Genomic DNA, 16,842 nt, shown 5'->3' with positions numbered 1-16,842 from the left:
GGTGAAGCGTGGAGTCTTCCAGGAATCATCAGTTGGATGATGGTTTTCATCTGAGCTCGGCCCATTGGCCCGCCTGAAGTCCTGCCAGCAAGCTGTCAACTACTCCTAATCTCAGTTTTCTGATCGCTGCAACATCCAACAACCGCTCATCGACGATGCATGTTCTCTTGTTCCATTTTCCATCTGAATTTGGTTTTTTTTTAAGTATTTCCATCCCACCTTTCCCACCCTCCCTCACCCTCCCTCCACCAGCACTTGAGTTTATTCTGCCATGTACCAATTCTTCACCAATCCAACAACGACCGAATCCGTCCAGTTCATTCACCTTTTCTTTTCTTTTCTTTTCTTTTCTTTTCTTTTCTTTTCTTTTCTTCCAACAATGCGCTGGACCATTGCTGCGGCTGTTCTCGCACTGCTGGTGGCGCTCGTCTCGGCGGCGCCCTTCCGCCTGTCGTCCAACCCGCCAGAGCAGATTCGCCTCTCCTTCACTGGCATTCCCACCGAAGCCGTACGTCAGCCTCACTTTCGCTTCTATCGACGAACATGCTTCGCAGTTCGGCTGAATTCAATCAACTCGCATCTTTTCCCCGTTTCTCTCTCTCTCTCTCGCTCTCTCTGTCTCTCTCTCCCTCCTTTCGCTCTTCAATATCGATATCTCTCTCTCTTTTGTTGAACTGTCGCTGTTTGATATGGTTTCCGCTGCTGCTGCTGCTGGTCTTCCCTATGAAACGGGGTTTTGGGGCGCTTTGAAATGACCTTGTGACACACTTCTTTTGATAGCACAAAACACAACCGCGGCGGAAACTCGTCCAATGGAAGACCCAGCACAGATCCGTTGACAATTTGTGCAGTTGTGCAGCACGCTTTTATGATGAAGCTGGGGGAGCGACGAGCGAGAGAGAGTTAGAGTTGGAGTTAGAAAGGGTGAACCAACCAGGCTGCTTGGCTTGGCCTCGTGTGTACACTGCCTCCATTGAAATCGCTCTCCTCGCTTCGTAATGTTGAAGCTAAACAGCTGGTTGGTTCTGTTGAATGGGTTGAGCGTGGTTTTGTGGGGCGGTGAGTGGTATCTCTCGGTTTCTTTGACCTTTCCCTTCCCTTCCTCCTCCCACCAGCTCCTTCCATCCACTCCAAATGCACCCTTCAAAAACCCCTTACAAAACAACACCCAGTCATTCAAAATGGGACATTTTGTCGTTTGATGCGCATGACACCAGCGCGGGGGAAAAACCCCCTCTTTTTTCACTTCTCTGCTCTGCAACCGACGATCGGCTTCTCTCACATTGATCGCTGCTTGCTTGTTCGCTTGCGTTCGTAGGTCATGATGTGGATTACCCCCTCGCCTGCTAGCCCCCAGGTCAAGGTCGGCCCCAGGTCCGGTGCTTACTACAGTGAGTTTTTTTGCTCAGATCATTTGTTGATCATTTCTGTCAAAGTCGCTCATCATCGTTTGTTTGTTTTTGTTTTCGTTTTGTTTTTGTTTGTTTTGTTTTCGTTTTGTTTTTGTTTGTTCTTGTTTTTTGCTCTCTGCTCCCGCAGTTCCCTTCAACGGCACGTCCACCCAGTACACGTATGACTCGTACACTTCTGGTTACATCCACACTGTAAGCACTCGAGCAAACGTTGCATTGCTTGATTGCCGAAAACCAAAAACTCACCCTTTCCCCTTCTTTTTCTTTTTTCTCTTTTTCTTCCAAAACATCAGGTCAAGGTCACCGGCCTCACGCCCCTCACCACCTACTTTTACGTGGTCGGCGACGCTTCGCAGGGCTGGAGCAACGAGTTTACGTTCAAGTCGATGACGACCGACAAGGTCCCGCTGACGGTCGCCGTGATTGGTGACCTCGGCTTCACCTCGAACTCGCTCAACACTGTCAACGGCATCCTGTCGGACTCGATGCGCGCTGACGTTCTCTGGCATGCCGGTGACATTACCTACGCCAACGGCAACCAGCCCATCTGGGATCAGTGGGGCAACATGGTGCAGCCGCTCTCGGCCTCGATGGCTTGGATGGTCGGCGTCGGCAACCACGAAAACTACCACAACTTTACCGCCTACAACTACCGCTTCCGCATGCCGTACGCAGAGTCCAACTCCCCCGGCCTCAACCTGTTCTGGTCGTACTCGCACTCGTACGTCCGCCTCGTCCTGCTGTCGACCGAGACTGACTTTTCGGTCGGCTCGGCCCAGTACAACTGGTTTATCAAGGAGATGGAGTCGGTCAACCGCACCCAGACCCCCTGGCTCATCCTCATGTACCACCGCCCCTTCTACAACTCGAACACTGCTCACCAGGGCGAGATCCCCGCCTTCCAAACCATCTACGAGCCGCTCTTCTACAAGTACAAGGTTGATCTTGCCTTCAACGGCCACGTCCACTCGTACGAGCGCTCCAAGCAGGTCTACCGCAACGTGGTCAGCACTGCCAACCCCACCGAGTACATTGTCATTGGCGACGGTGGCAACCAGGAGGGTCTTGCTTCCCAGTGGCTCTCTCAGCCCTCGTGGTCTGCCTTCCGCCAGGCTGCCTATGGCTACGGTCGCATGGTCATCCACAACGAGACTCACATTGACTGGACTTGGCACATCAACCCCACCACCAACGAGTACACTATCCGCGATCAGGCCACGTTTGTTCGCCCCTACCCCCGTTTCTAAGTGAGCAATTCCGGTTCCAAAGAGTTACTCGGTTTCCTGTTAGATGGTTTTTTGTTGTTCTTAATGCTCTTCTGTTGCAATGATGAGTGTTTTTCCTTTGCTTTTTTTTCTTCCTTTTCTTCTTCTTCTCTTCCGACATGTAAAAATTGATGCGTAATTTTTGTCGTTTGTTCTCGGTTGTTCTTTCCCCCCCCCCTGTTTTTCTTGTTCTCGTTGTGACAACCGTCACTCATCTCCTGAAATATACACAAGGGATGTGTCCGCACCAAGGCGTGCTTGTCGTTCAATCGCCTGCGACTGTGGTTTTCGCAGCGCTCGATCGCGAGCTTTCCCCCCTTTGGGGGCAGGTGCCAATCCCATGAAGCCCAAAGTTTGAGTTTTCTACGCAGAATTGGACTTGCAAATGGAGTGAATTTGGTTTAGTTTTTGACATGTACACGAGCACAACTGCAAAGAAAAACTGCGATGACAACAGTTGCGATGATGGATTGAATTTGTTGTTGGTGTTGTGTTGGTTGAGCTGGATGTGTGGATGTGGCCCACGTCCTCGATGGAAATTCAAATTTACATCTTCTCGAGAATCTGCTTGGCCTCCTCCAGGGACTCACGATCAGCCTCCGTCTTGGCTTGGAAGATGGTCTTGGTGAGATACTTTTTCGCCTCCTCCTTCTGGCCCATCCGAAGGTAGACCTTGCCAATCATGAGTGTGTTTTTCACGTAAAAGCCGGGTTCAATGTTTTCGGCGGCGACAAAATGGCCAAGGGCCTCGTCGTACGTGGCGCTGGGCGGGGTGGCAAAGAGGGTTGCGGCAATCTTGCGCTGGTACCACGGCATATCGGCAAAGGTGAAGCACCACATGCCAACGAGGTGGCGCGAGGTGGGATCGTCGGGGTTGAGGCGCACCGCTTCGTCAAAGTGCTTCTTGATGGTGAAGGCGTTGGAAATCTTGACCTTGACGCCCTCGTACTCGCCCACGTCGCTGATCGTGATGCCCAGCCACTTGTGGCAGGCAAAGTCGCTCGGATCGTACTCGATCGCGCGCTTGGCCAGCTCGTACGCCTCGTACACGAGCTTCTTCTTTAGCTCGGCGTCCGTGGTGGCCAGCGACCGTTCGCGGGCGGCGCGTGCAGCACGCCACGCGATGGCGCCGCTCTTGAGAGGGCTGTCTGCAGCCATCGTGGCATGCAAGAACGCATACAGATCGTCCATGTGGCCGCCGTCGTAGAGCCGGTCGGCGTGCTGGCAGACGGTGGTCATCAGCGAGGTGAACTGACGCGAGCCCGTCTTGCCCATGGCAGCCTCGGCAATCAGTGCACGCACGTTCGAGTCTTCAGACAGGCGCGCGTTGGCGCGGACGGTCGAGTGGCCGAGCGCCTTGGCGACCCAGGACGAGATCAAGCCGCGCGGCTCCTGCGACTGATGACCGCCGTCCACCGACGCTCCAAAGCGCTCTCCGCGCGACTCGAGCTGCCAGACGACCAGCGCGACTGCAGCAGCTGCGACAAAGCCCGGCTTGGTGAGCTTGGACGCGGTCGACTCGGATTGCTCGTTGTTCTGCTGCTGCTTGTCCTGTTCCTGCTGGTTGTTGTTGTTCGCGCTCGTCGACATGCCACGCACGACGGCGGAAGTGGCAGCGACAGCAGCACAACGAGTTGTCGCACGCATCGACGCGGCAACAGCAGCAACGGACGACGACGACGCGCGTTTGGTCAGCTCGAATGCAACGCTCCGAATCATTGTTGCTTGTCTTCAAAGAAAAAAAAAAAAAAAAACTGAGCCAAATGTGCAAAAAATGATAAAAGCGACAAAACACACAAAAACGCGGGTGATGAAGAACAAAGAACAGCGACATCGACATCGACTGACACAAAAACACACACCTCTTCACAATTCAAACCACAAAGTGAACGAGCATTGTCTGTGCGCCGATCAGAACTGGGTGCATTTGGGGTGCATTGGTCACTCTCAATTTCTCTTTTTTCTTCTTTTTTTTCTTGTTTTGTTACAGATGGCTTTTACGCGCCTGCCTCTGTTGCTGGTACCCGTCCTGGTGCTACTGGCGGTGATGCCGCACATTCATTCATGCCATGGTACGCGTCCTTGTCCTGGCTGGGATTGCGCTTCGACTGGAACGAGTTGATTGCAGTGTTTTGATTTCTTCTCGGCATCGCCGATCGGGTCTGCGTTTCCGTTGCGACGTTTGCACACTGACGTGGAAGACGGTGTGCGTATGGGTGTATGGGTATTGGCGTGGTGTGAGCGAGAGAGAGAGTGTGTGTGTGTGTGTGCGAGGACGCACGGGCCAGGGAGTGTAATGCAGCCGATCATCGAGCGGGAGCTATTTTCAGGACAACCTCCGACACCCATCATTGCACCCTCCAGCAAGCAGCAATGGACGATGGCTCGTGGTGCTGCATCATCGGCAAAGGCAGCAGTATAAATCAGCACGGCGCGCTGTTGCAGGGACTCGTTTTGCACGGATCGTGTGTTGACAATGAGCCCTAACTTGATCCGTTTGACTAATTTGGATCAGCGACATTTTACGATACCGACTTTGGGTGGTACGTTTGAAGCACGCGCGGTGTTTGGTGTGTGTGGTTTAACTGACTCACTTTGTACGGATACAGGTATCATCTGTTCACGATGGATAATATTAACTGGGAAGCTGCAACCGTTGGCGCGGACGTGCAGTGTTGGTTCAAAGGCGTAAGCTCGCTCAAGCTGCAGGCATGGCGTTATCAACTGGTGCTGACTGCGCTATGGGTGTGTTTCTTTTGTCAGTTTCAATCTCAGCACGATAACTTGAAGGAAGACCGTTGGTGGAAGTATCGCAGGAGTTGTATCACGCACTCTGGCGAGCAAGTCACAAAAGCGAGCATTCCCGACCAAGCCTACTTTCAAATGAACGAGTGGGATCTGGTAACGAAAGCTGAAATTCGCACTCAAGATGGCTTTAGCTTGAACTGGAGCTGATTTTTTTTTTTTTTTTTTTTGGCAAGACAGGTATTGGACTGGACTGCTACGCCAGGTCGAACAATCTACGGGATGAACTCACGCAACTCGGAGGAAAAAATGGACCGTCTCTTTCAAGTCAAAACCGTTGCCATGATTCCCGAGTTCGAGTACGCGGGTAATTGTTCAACTACCGCTGAGGTGAACAACTATGACGGACCTCTGGACTATACATGTCCTCTCGCCTTTCAGTACATTGCAGGAATGTCCTCAGGTAAAACGGAATCACGTCAAAATTGAATCCCAAGATGGTTACTTAACCCGTCCTGCTGAATGACTTGTAGTTCATCTGAACACTAAAGAAGATCGGCGCTGGAAGTACACCTGTTGCAGCATGGCAGCCAAGTCGTGCGGTTCGCCAGCATTCTTCACTTCTGGAACTTGGGGCTGCAACCGACAGACAGTTGGTGGCGTTTGCACTCATACTTGTGCCACCGGTACTCGGTCAACATCCGCTTCAGGCACTGTTACGTGCCAAGCGGACAAGTCTTGGTCGTCCCGCACTTTCCAATGCAACACCATCAACTGTGGCAATCCAAGCAATCCGACGAATGGACAGTTTACTTGCGGGAGCACGACTTGTAAGAGTTTTGATGCTGTTCTACTGTCCGGATGCGTCCGCATGCAAAACTCATCGAATGATGGTTTGTTTGTTTTCGTTTGTTTTTTCGACAATGCCCTTTAGATCAGGGAACTTGCTCTATGAGCTGCAACAATGGATATCAGCTGTCTGCCGCCGCAACCATCACTTGCTCAGACTATGGCAGCACTTTCGGTTGGTCCTCTTACTCGAGCTCTTGTAACACTATCACAAACTACTGCCCAGCCCCGCCAACCTCAATCACTCTCGGCAGCGTGAACTGCCAGCCGACCACTCGCAGCATCGGAGCAGTGTGCACCTACTCTTGCGATTCGGGCTATGTCGTGGACGGCACAGCGCAGCGAGTTGCCAATGTCACGTGCCTGGCTAGCACTGCTTCTGTCGGTGTGTGGTCGCGTGCGACACCAACGTGTGTTCTGTATGCGGAACATTGCCCGCACACTATGGCAGCGCCAACCAATGGAGCTGTCAGCTGTGATGGATACTCGCTTGGCGGTATCTGCACTGTTTCTTGCAACGCTGGCTTCCGTCTCCGTGGTTACGCGCCACTTGCTACTGTCGATTCGGTGTGCAAAGCGGATACCACTTGGTCACGTCCCGAGACATTCTACTGCGACCCGATCGCCTGCCCCGCGCTTTCTCTTGGTAATGGCGGACTGAACTGCGTTGGAGGAACGACTGCGTACAACTCGCAGTGCACCCCGTACTGTAACGCCGGCTTCACATTGGAGGGAGACTACATTGACGCAGTGCGCTGCAACGCTTCGCAACAGTGGAACGCAACCCTGGCGGACTGCCGGATTGTTTCGTGCGACCCTCTGACTCTCGAAAACGGTGCCATCGACTGCACCAATGGCAACACAAACTACCTCTCGGAATGCACACCGAGCTGCAATGCAGGCTACACCCTTGGCGGAGCCAACACAAATCCTGTGACGTGTCAGGCGTCGCGCGAGTGGAGCGCAACGCTGCAAGCAGAATGCACGATTGTATCGTGCGATCCTCTGACGCTTGAAAACGGTGCTGTTCTGTGCACAAACAACAACACAAACTATGGATCCGAGTGCATCCCGAGCTGCAACCCCGGCTACTCGCTTGGAGGAGACTATGCTGATGTTGTCGAGTGCTTGGCAACGCGAGAGTGGGACCGACCGATGGAGGCCTTCTGCACCCTTGTTTCATGCAATGTTCTGACGCTTCCGCACGGCACCGTGAACTGCACGAACAACTCGACCGACTTTGGCTCTGAATGCATGCTGTCGTGCAATGAGGGCTTTCAGTTGGCCGATGCGGGAGCGACCGGCCTCCGCTGCACAGCTGCTGGAAACTGGAATGTCAGTTCGGTTCCGCAATGTGCTGCCATCAATATCGAGACCTCTTCTTCTGCAACCATATTACCTGCGGTGGCTGGCGCCGTTGGTGGAATATTGGTTTTGCTTGTGCTTGTCGTGTTGTTGATCATTCGGCGCCGTCGTCGTCAAGTGGCCCGTGGCCTCTCTGAAAAGGATAGCACAGCAACCATTTCGATGCATACAATGGATTCCGCGCTCTCCGGCTATGAGCCACTCGCAAAATCAACCGCGGTGCAACCCACTTACGACAATCAACGTCCTGTTCAGCCGAGCTACGACAATCAACGTCCAATTCCCGCCTCGGTGTCTGCGGATCAACATTCCGTGTATGAGCAAATCGAAAAGGATCACTACAGCTCACCAGTCTTGTACGAGTCTGTGGAACTCGGTTTGCGCGCAAGTCTTGTTTTGGGAGCCAAACTCGGCTCGGGCAACTTCGGCGTTGTGCTCAAAGGGCAGCTTCCTCGAAAGTTTGTTCCGCCGGATGCTCAGTACCTGCTGGCCGGAGTGCAGGGCGCGTATCTCGATGTTGCTGTCAAGACCATGCAGCCTGATGCGACCGAAAAGTCGCGTCAGGAGTTTGTCGAAGAAGCGCAGATGATGGCCCAGTTTTCGCACCCCAATGTTGTGCGCTGCATCACGTCTCTTCTGGACTGCGCACCGTTCATGTCAGTTCTCGAGCTCATGCCATACGGCGACCTGCGCCAGGTTCTGTGGCAGTCTCAAAAACGCAACATTGGCTGGACAGTGGCCGAAATGAGTCACGCCCTCGCACAAATCGCAGGTGGGCTGGAGTATCTGGAGTCGATTCGATTTGTCCATCGTGATATCGCAGCACGCAACTGCCTCGTTGGCACAGGGCTTGTCGTCAAGATTTCTGATTTCGGTTTGTCGCGCGCACTCGCCGAGGAACACAACTACTACCGCATGGAAGCTCGTGGCAAGCTTCCCGTCAAGGTATGTGCAGGACTGATGTACCGCTCGGCTTATTGCGATAGTTGGAGGGCTGGCTAAGGGGTTGAGTCAAACATTGCAACTGACTTGTTGATTGATTGATGTACTTGCCGCCAAACAGTGGATGGCGCCTGAATGTCTGCATTATCGCAAGTTTTCGCATAGCAGTGATGTTTGGGCGTTTGGCGTCTTGGCTTGTAAGATCTGGCGTTTGATCTGGTCGATTTCTTCGATAGATATCGGAAGGTGTTGCGCTCACAAAGGTTTGACAGGGGAGGTGTTCTCGTATGGAGCTGCGCCCTATGGATCAAAGACAGGCCAGCAAGCGCTGGCAGACGTCGAGGCCGGACACCGTCTGGCGCAACCCGAGTCGTGTCCGAACGACTTGTTTGCTCTCTTGCGCGCCTGCTGGGAAATTGCTCCTCTTTCGCGGCCTCACATTGCATCTTTGCGCGCGCACTTTGAGAGTGCCGCTGCTGGTCATGCTATTCGCGATATTGGCGGACTGATTGCATAGCTTGAAAGCTGCCAAACACGAGCATTTCACCGTGTCGTTTCAAGAACTTGCTACTTGAAGAAGGAACTTTTACTCTACTCTTCCTGCGTGTTGTTGTTGAGATGTGAGCCCGTTTGTGGTTTCTTGTGAATACAGCGACGATCTCCTTTTCGATCTGTCCCGACTCCTCGTTCGCCGCAATTGAGATGCAAGCTCTTTAACGCACCTAAGCCACCCCCATGCAAATTCCATCTGATATCTTCCTCACAACCGATCCACTCATTGCTCAGTGATTGATTTATTGATCATTTTCTACCCAAATCGAGTCATATCGAGTTTCATTTCACTCTCACATTCAGCCAACTCTATTGCACACAATGGTAAGTCTGTGGCTCTTTTTCCCCCTTTGGTCCTCCTTTCTTTTTCTTCCTTCTTCTCCTTGCTTTCCTGCTCTTTTTGCTGAATGTCACCCAGAGTGGCGCATCCTCCCCCTCTTACTCTCTCTCTCTCTCTCTCTCTCTTACTCTCCTTCACACTCTCTCTTACTCTCCTTCGCTCCCTCTCTCCTTGTCATATGGACAATGGTCACGCACATCTCGGCATTGCCGACTCTTTTTTTTTTTTTTTTTTTTTTTTTTCCTCCGCTCTCTTCCTCCCTCTCTTCCTCTCCTCCCTCTCTCCCTCTCCTCCCTCCTTGTCCTCGCTCGCTCGCTCGCTTGCATCATTCTCACTCTGCATCGCTCTTCTGCGCAATTGCAACTCACAAACAACACGCTCTTCAACAAAACAACACAATCGCATTACATTTTGGATGTCGTTTTTTTTTTTTTTCAAAATTCGCCGTCATGCAATTTAACCCACATGCTATCACTTTGACTCACTTTCAACCACTTTCAATCACTTTCAATCACTTTCTGCTATGGAAGACCCATTTGACAAAACACTTTCCCACTTGAACTTATCACTGTCAAAAACAGCCCACTTGTTTGTTTTTGGGGGGACGCCTTTTCGCAGTCAAAAGAGCCGAATCTCAATCTCACTCATTCAATCCCGACCTCGACCTCGACTTCACTCAGCTGTTGCTGTTGTTGTTGTTGCTGTTGTTGTTGTTACATTTGGAGAATCACACAATTCCAAGGCCATTTTTGGGAGCTGTCGGAGTTGCATTGTTTGGCACTCATCCTTTCGTACTTGTCACTCTGTCTCGCACTTTCGACCCTTTCAATGCTCGCACTTTTTTGATCACACTTGCTCATACCCCTCAAACACTCAAATTCGGTCACTCATCCGTTTTGTTGCTTGGGCTGCTCACAGACTTCATACGCGGATCGCGGCGCCAAGCCTGAGGTCGGCCGATACCTCGCCTTCGATCACATCACCTTCTGGGTTGGAAACGCCAAGCAGGCTGCGGCATACTACTGCCTGCGCTTTGGATTCAAGCCGATCGCATACGCTGGCCTCGAGACGGGCTCGCGCGAGGTCGTCTCGCACGTCGTTGCGCTGAACAGCGTCGTCTTTGTCTTCCAGTCGGCGCTCAACCCCAGCGACCGCGCAATGGGTGACCACCTCGTCCTCCACGGCGACGGTGTCAAGGACGTGGCCTTCCTCGTTGAAGACGCCCGCGGCATTTACGAGAAGGCCATCCAGCGCGGCGGCAAGTCTGTGCGCGCCCCATACGAGCTCACCGACGCCAACGGCACGGTCGTGCTCGCCACCGTCCAGACCTACGGCGACACCACCCACACCTTTGTCGACCGCACCAACCACAAGGGCGGCGCCAACTTCCTCCCCGGCTTTGCCAAGCCCGTTTTCGTCGACCCCTTGCTCGACAACCTGCCCGCCACCCACATTGAGTTTGTCGACCACTGCGTCGGCAACCAGCCCGATCGCGAGATGGAGTCGGTCGCCTCGTGGTACGAGCGCGTCCTCCAGTTCCACCGCTTCTGGTCGGTCGACGATACCCAGATGCACACCGAGTACAGCGCTCTTCGCTCGATCGTCGTTGCCGACTACGACGAGAAGGTCAAGATGCCCATCAACGAGCCCGCGGCTGGCAAGAAGAAGAGCCAAATCCAAGAGTACGTCGACTACTATGGTGGCGCCGGTGTCCAGCACATTGCCCTCCGCACCGAGGACGTCATTGCTTCGGTCTCTGCCCTCACCAAGCGTGGTGTCGAGTTCCTCTCCGTCCCGGACACGTACTATGAAAACCTGCGCATCCGTCTCGCCTCCGCCTCCATCAAGGTCGCCGAGAACCTCGATGAGCTTCAAAAGCTCAAGATTCTCATCGACTTTGACGAGAACGGCTACCTGCTGCAAATCTTCACCAAGCCGCTCGAGGACCGCCCCACTCTCTTCATTGAGATTATTCAGCGCCGCAACCACCAGGGCTTTGGTGCTGGCAACTTCAAGTCCCTGTTCGAGGCGATCGAAGCCGAGCAGGGCCGTCGCGGCAACTTGTAAAGCTCACACAATCCGAGGCTGTTTGTGATTGGATGCACTGTCTAACCGGAACGAAAACAAAAAGAAAAGGGATGCAGTGATCGACACTTGTCTCACAAAAACAAAAATCAATAAACAAAAATCATTTGAATTCAAACACAACAACAACTTTGCGTTTTGCCATCCATGAACGACTCGATTTGACAATGATGCGATGAATGAAGAGTATATTTTGGAGGATGGCGATGGGGGAAAAAACTGTACACATATCAACAAAAACAAACTTGCAAGAAAAAAAATCGAAGTAAAATGCAAACAGAGAAAACGAAAAGGGCAGTCCCGGAAACACAAAGGCAAAGTTCAGCGAGCTTTGCGGACAGTGAGGGTACGAACATGACGAGCAGGTGGTAGCAATGCGAGGTTAACAGACAGGAGAACCTTAAGAGAGAAAAGAAAAGAAGAAAGAAAAAAAAAAGAAAAAAAAAAAAAAAAGAAGAAAAAAAAAAAGGCTAAGACGAGACAAACGGGAAGGATAGGCGGGGATGGGGATAGGGACGACGAGTAGCATGCACAAAAGGGGAAATCGAGACAACTAGTTACAAAATAAAGGGAAAAACAAACCAAAAAGAGAATAGAACAAAAAAATCAAAGCAGGAAACGCCGACGGAAGCTTCATTTCGGTGCAAACGTGTCGAGAACACGCAGAATATCGCTCGAGTTGAAGTCCGTCAAAGAATAAGAAAGCCCGAGATCCGCTTCGGCGGCAGCCATATCCGTGCTGGACAGGGGACGAGGAGGGTCGCTGTCGAGGACAGACGTGGACATGCCGCCTGGCGCAGGAGACGAGCCATTGCTGCGCGTGAGTAGAGCAATCGAGGCTGGGCGCGACAAGTACGAGGAGGCATTCGCGCGCGAACGCGGAGCTGGCAGCTCTTCTTGCTCTGCAATCGAGATCAGGGTGGAATTCGCCGCACCAGCGACAGAACCTGGCTCGCATTCGCCCATCCCACGACGTCCGCGCAAATGTTGCGGCAACTGCAAGACGGGCACCGAGACTGGCGAGCCGTACGGCAAAGGCAGTGCCTGCGACTGCGACTGAGCGCTAGCAGCCGAGAGCGCTGGCAACGACGACAAGGCCAGGCTGAGATCCGACATGGGTGTGAGGGGGACAGAGCCAACCGTGTTGGACGCTTGAACGGTTGAAAAGGTCGGATACTGGGACAAGAATGGCTGTTGTGGCTGCTGCTGCTGCTGCTGCTGTTGCTGTTGTTGTTGCTGCTGTTGTTGTTGCTGGTGCTGCTGCTGCGCAGTTGCAGAAGCGAGATCGGTGGGTTCTGCAGCAGATCGGAGGGCCAGCTCAATCAAATCGAGCAAGGCTTGGTTGGAGCTGGCATCGGAAGAACAGTCGTTCGCAGGGTTGAAGACATCTGGATGCTGCAGCAGGAGATTGGCCAGAATTTGTTGCTGCTGCTGTTGCTGCTGTTGCTGCTGCAGGTGCAACGACGTGAGCTGCTGAAACTGCTCTGCATGAATCTGTTGGCTCTGATCTTGCGCGTACTGCAGCTCTGCTTGACGCTGCTCGAGCGTGCGAGTCAACGCTTGCATGAGGGTCGCCGGAGGTGTCGAGTGCACGCTGCTACCACTGCCGCTGGACGACAGAGACGAGAGGGACGACAGCGACGACAAAGACGACAGCGACGAGATTGACGACATGGGCGTGGCCTGAGCGAGTGGCACGCTAAACACCGGGCCCGGGTGCTGATGGGCGGACGATGCGGACGCGGAACGCACTTGCCGAGTCACGCGGGGCATGGTCGGGCCGCTGGCAGGCTGCGAGTGGGAGCGCGCCGTCCGCATGTGGCGAATGACGGACGACAGAGGACTCATGCCGCTCGGCAAGTCGTCGTCGGTCAACGGCGAGTCAGACTCAAACAGCGGAGAAAGCCCGTCGCTTGTCAGTCCGAGAATTCGGTCGGCAGACAGGGGGTTGTTGACATTTGCTCCAAGCAACGGCGAGCCCGCCTCGGAAGAGACAACGCTGGAGCGCGACTGCGACTGCGACTGGTGCTGCGATTGCTGCTGCTGCTGCGGCGATGGCGATTGCGTTTGGGAAGGCTGCAGAGAATTGAGCTTTTCCTGTTGGAGATAGAGCTGGTGTTGCAAAGCCGGATCGTCATAGCTGGCGCCAGCCAGGGGATCGTATGAGACAGTGTAGGAGCCAGGCGCAGCACTCGCAGCATGTTGTTGCAGCAACAAGAGCTGCAACTGCAAGTGTTGGTGTTGCTGTTGTTGCTGTTGTTGTTGCTGTTGCTGCTGTTGCTGCTGTTGCTGTTGTTGCTGCTGTTGTTGTTGAGCAGTCTGAGGTTGCTGGACTTGAAGCAGCGACACCCCGGCCGTCACGTCGGTCATAGACGACTTGCGCGACCCATTCGCACTGCCGCCGCCAACAGCGGTACCCATGCTGGCTGAGCGGCTGAGAACGCGCTTTTTGCGATTCAATTGCTGCTGTTGCTGCAAACGTGCCGACTCGGCCTGCGAATCACCGACATAATCAGAGAATTGCTCCAGACTCGTGCGAAAGTTGAGCGCCTGCTGGTCGCGCAGTGTGGTGGTGAGCAACTCGCTTGAGGCAGAGAACATGTTGAAATTGGCACTCGTCGCGGTGCCGAGGCCGCTCAGCAAATGATCGCCTCCGCCCGGCAGGGACTGCGATGGCGAAATGCGCGTTGGGTGCGCGCTCGTCAAGTCTTCGTCCAGGTTCAAGAGCGAGTCCAGGCTGTTTGACGCATGCAGCACACCCGGGCCAGGAATCGCAGGCTCGGACTGCCGTCGTGACTTGGAGGCCTTCTTCCTGCTAATCTTTTCGCGCCCGTGATCGTCGATTGCGATAAAGTTGGATCGGCGCGTTCGGTGCGGCTTGTAGACGTGGTACCGCAGTTTTGGCTGGCCTTGTTGTTGTTGCTGCTGCAGTTGTTGCTGTGGTAGTTGTTGCTGTTGTGCTTGTTGCTGCTGCTGTTGCTGCTGGTGGAGCTGAGCAATGCCAGTTTCGTGGAAGACAAGACCCGACTGTGGCGAGGCTGCGGCGGATGTGGATGGAAACAGGTGAGCAACGTGAGAACGCGGGGTGACTGGGGGAGTGGAATGCGGGGTTGCGAGCACGGATGCGGGCGCAGACATGGCAATCAAGAGCTGTTGCTGCTGTTGTTGTTGTTGGTGCTGAGCACTGAGCGACTGCTGCTGCTGGCCGTTTGTGGCTGATGCAGTTGAGAGGGATGCTGGCTGCAGGATGGATTCATAGTACATTGCAGCAGCAGCAGCAGCGTCCATGCTGCCGGCACCACCTGGCGTTTGCTCATGCTGCTGCTGCTGCTGCTCGTCCGCCTCGAGCAGAAAGTCCTCCGAGGTGAGCGCGTCCATGCTGCGGCTCCATCGCCGAGAGAGCGCCATCTGGACTGTGCTTCCCGCTTTTTCTGAGGTGGTTTTTGTGTTTAACTTGGTGATGGAGCGGTCCTTTGTGTGGCTTTCACGAGAGCAAGAAAAAGCAACAGGAGAGAGAGAGAGCGCGAATGGGGAAAGGGGGGAGAAGGGCGCTTGGTGCCGCGCTTTTGGTTAACAAGAAGCAATGCTACCCGTGAAGCCGGGGGGGGGGACTTGAGGCAGGGAACGAGGAAGGCGGGAGAACAGGGCGTCGGAGGTCCAATGCGGGAGAACGCGGTGCTCTCGTGGTTCTTGTGATTGAAAAAAAAATAAAAAATAATAATAATCAGAATAAGAGGCTGCTGCTCCTGAGTGGATGCGATTTGGCGGGGAGCACCAGCCGTGGTTCGGATAGCTTGGTTGGGCAGGGAGGGGGCGCGGTAGAGGGAGGGGAAAGCGAGGGAGACCCGAAACGAAAAAAAAAAAAAAAAAAAAAAAAGCAACACGAGATGTTGTTGGGACTGAAGAAAAAAAAAAGAAAAAAAAAAAAGAGGAACAAAAGCTGAACGAGAGAGAAAACCACAAGAACGAGTGTGCGAATAAAGACAAAAAAAAAAAGTATGAAAAAGGAACGGGGAGCTGGGGAGCTGAACGATGGCGGCGCAGAGAAGAACCACCGACAAACCAAAAAAAAAAAAAAAAAAAAAAAAAATCTGTGGCAAATAATAACAAGGCAAACAAAAAAAAAAAAAAAATCAGTTGCAATGCAAAATCCAGCCAAAAAGCAAAAAAAAAAAAAAAAAAAAAAAAAAGGAGGACAAATTGCATTGCGAATTTAGTGGAATAGTGGCATGATTGAAGGCATGGTGGAAACAAAAGCCAGGCGGGCCAAGGGCAACAAGGGGGAGCAAAGGGGGGCAGAGGCACGAACGAGGAATCACAAGAAGGCCACCCTCCCCCTCCCCTCGCACAGCCACAGCCACAGCGACGAGGAGCAAAGGAGGCGAAAAGAAAAAGAAAAGAAATCGGAGAAGCAATGCGAAAAAAAAAAAAAAAAAAAAAAAAAAGGCGAAAGGCAAAAACGCGGGATTTTTTGGATCAAAACGAGCGGCGAGGAAGGCAGAGACGAAGAAAGGGAGGGAACGCTGCGAACAGGCCACGATGACAATGCATGGATGCAAGGAAATGGGATGGGATTCACCAGCAGACGAAAAAATGCCTATTGTAAGCACTTCCAAGCGAACCAGAAAAAAAAAAAAAAAAAAAAAAAACACGCATTCAAAACCACCCATCCAAAAATCCTTTTTTTTTTTTTTTTTTTTTTTTTTTGGTTGCTGGGGTGAAGCATCGACTTTGGCTCGATGGGGTCTCTCTCTCTCCGCCAGTCAGGTTGGACTGAGCATACTGGAAGCATGGATACGCACTGGAGCGGGGTGGGGACAGCGAGCGAGGGAAAAGGAGAGCAACCAAAAACTCACAGCTTCTTCAACAAACGTTGACAACACACAAACACGAAAGAAAAAAAAAATAAAAATAAAAGACTAAGCTCGCGAGCTGCCCAGCAAGAAGGGTGCAAAAGAAAGATGTCAAAAATTGCACAGATTCGTAGTGGAAGACACGCGAGCGGGGGAGAGAGCGACGGATGGAAAGGGGAAGCAAAAAGGACCCCAATCGGAGAATCCTGAGTCAACCACAAAATCAGGATCAAAACAACAACAACAACAACAACAAAAAAGCCACCGCAAGATCTCACATCCACGTTTGGGAGTGAGAATGCCAAAGACGGGCGAGTTTGTCGAAGAGAACGACAAAGAAAGCCACAGCAAGCAAAAAGCGCTGTGAGACTTTGTGCGTAGTGGAATGCAAGTGAGCAAACTGCGCAGTCGTGCGGATCAGGTCGAAAGGCGAG

The 16,842-nt window shown here is 52.8% G+C and overlaps 5 protein-coding genes across 6 annotated transcripts; 3 read left to right on the top strand and 2 right to left on the bottom strand.

Moving 5' to 3' along the window:
- Positions 1-344: 344 nt before the first annotated feature.
- Positions 345-3,101, top strand: CAOG_06675 (calcineurin-like phosphoesterase). Its single transcript, XM_004344246.2, has 4 exons — positions 345-508; positions 1,319-1,391; positions 1,540-1,604; positions 1,706-3,101. Exons 1-4 carry the CDS (start codon positions 380-382, stop codon positions 2,657-2,659), a joined length of 1,221 nt encoding a protein of 406 aa, XP_004344296.1. The 5' UTR covers positions 345-379; the 3' UTR covers positions 2,660-3,101.
- CAOG_06674 (microtubule-associated protein) lies at positions 3,064-4,396 on the bottom strand (the record flags this gene model as incomplete). The annotated part of the gene is made up of 1 exon (XM_004344245.2): positions 3,064-4,396. One exon carries the CDS (start codon positions 4,394-4,396, stop codon positions 3,224-3,226), a length of 1,173 nt encoding a protein of 390 aa, XP_004344295.1. The 3' UTR covers positions 3,064-3,223.
- Positions 4,397-4,633: 237 nt separating this feature from the next.
- CAOG_06673 lies at positions 4,634-9,247 on the top strand (the record flags this gene model as incomplete). Of its 2 annotated transcripts, XM_004344244.2 has the most annotated exons (9): positions 4,634-4,749; positions 5,193-5,220; positions 5,287-5,365; positions 5,441-5,578; positions 5,663-5,885; positions 5,956-6,252; positions 6,357-8,581; positions 8,700-8,775; positions 8,851-9,247. In XM_004344244.2, the coding sequence occupies exons 1-9, from the start codon at positions 4,668-4,670 to the stop codon at positions 9,093-9,095; spliced, it is 3,393 nt and encodes a 1,130-aa protein (XP_004344294.2). In that variant the 5' UTR covers positions 4,634-4,667. The 2 variants fall into 2 exon arrangements, with proteins under 2 accessions (XP_004344294.2, XP_011270675.1); XM_011272373.1 differs by lacking the exon at positions 4,634-4,749 and having other exon boundaries at positions 4,932-5,220; positions 8,851-9,095.
- Positions 9,248-9,404: 157 nt separating this feature from the next.
- CAOG_06672 (4-hydroxyphenylpyruvic acid dioxgenase) lies at positions 9,405-11,707 on the top strand. Its single transcript, XM_004344243.2, has 2 exons — positions 9,405-9,454; positions 10,389-11,707. The coding sequence occupies exons 1-2, from the start codon at positions 9,452-9,454 to the stop codon at positions 11,535-11,537; spliced, it is 1,152 nt and encodes a 383-aa protein (XP_004344293.2). The 5' UTR covers positions 9,405-9,451; the 3' UTR covers positions 11,538-11,707.
- A 306-nt stretch (positions 11,708-12,013) lies between these two features.
- Positions 12,014-14,989, bottom strand: CAOG_06671 (hypothetical protein). Its single transcript, XM_004344242.2, has one exon. It carries the CDS (start codon positions 14,961-14,963, stop codon positions 12,189-12,191), a length of 2,775 nt encoding a protein of 924 aa, XP_004344292.1. The 5' UTR covers positions 14,964-14,989; the 3' UTR covers positions 12,014-12,188.
- Positions 14,990-16,842: the final 1,853 nt, after the last annotated feature.

Source organism: Capsaspora owczarzaki, assembly GCF_000151315.2.
Source record: "Capsaspora owczarzaki ATCC 30864 unplaced genomic scaffold supercont2.12, whole genome shotgun sequence".
NCBI classification, from domain to species: Eukaryota; class Filasterea; order Ministeriida; family Capsasporidae; genus Capsaspora; species Capsaspora owczarzaki.
Note: the sequence above shows the minus strand (reverse complement) of the source record. Positions and strands in the feature narration are given on the sequence as shown.

Excerpts from the sequence above, each read along its gene's own strand:
- CAOG_06675 (XM_004344246.2), top strand. The coding sequence starts at position 380 with ATGCGCTGGACCATTGCTGCGGCTGTTCTCGCACTGCTGGTGGCGCTC. Across the intron at positions 509-1,318 it reads CTGGCATTCCCACCGAAGCC|GTCATGATGTGGATTACCCC; the intron begins GTACGTCAGCCT and ends TTGCGTTCGTAG. Across the intron at positions 1,392-1,539 it reads CAGGTCCGGTGCTTACTACA|TTCCCTTCAACGGCACGTCC; the intron begins GTGAGTTTTTTT and ends CTGCTCCCGCAG.
- CAOG_06671 (XM_004344242.2), bottom strand. The coding sequence starts at position 14,963 with ATGGCGCTCTCTCGGCGATGGAGCCGCAGCATGGACGCGCTCACCTCG.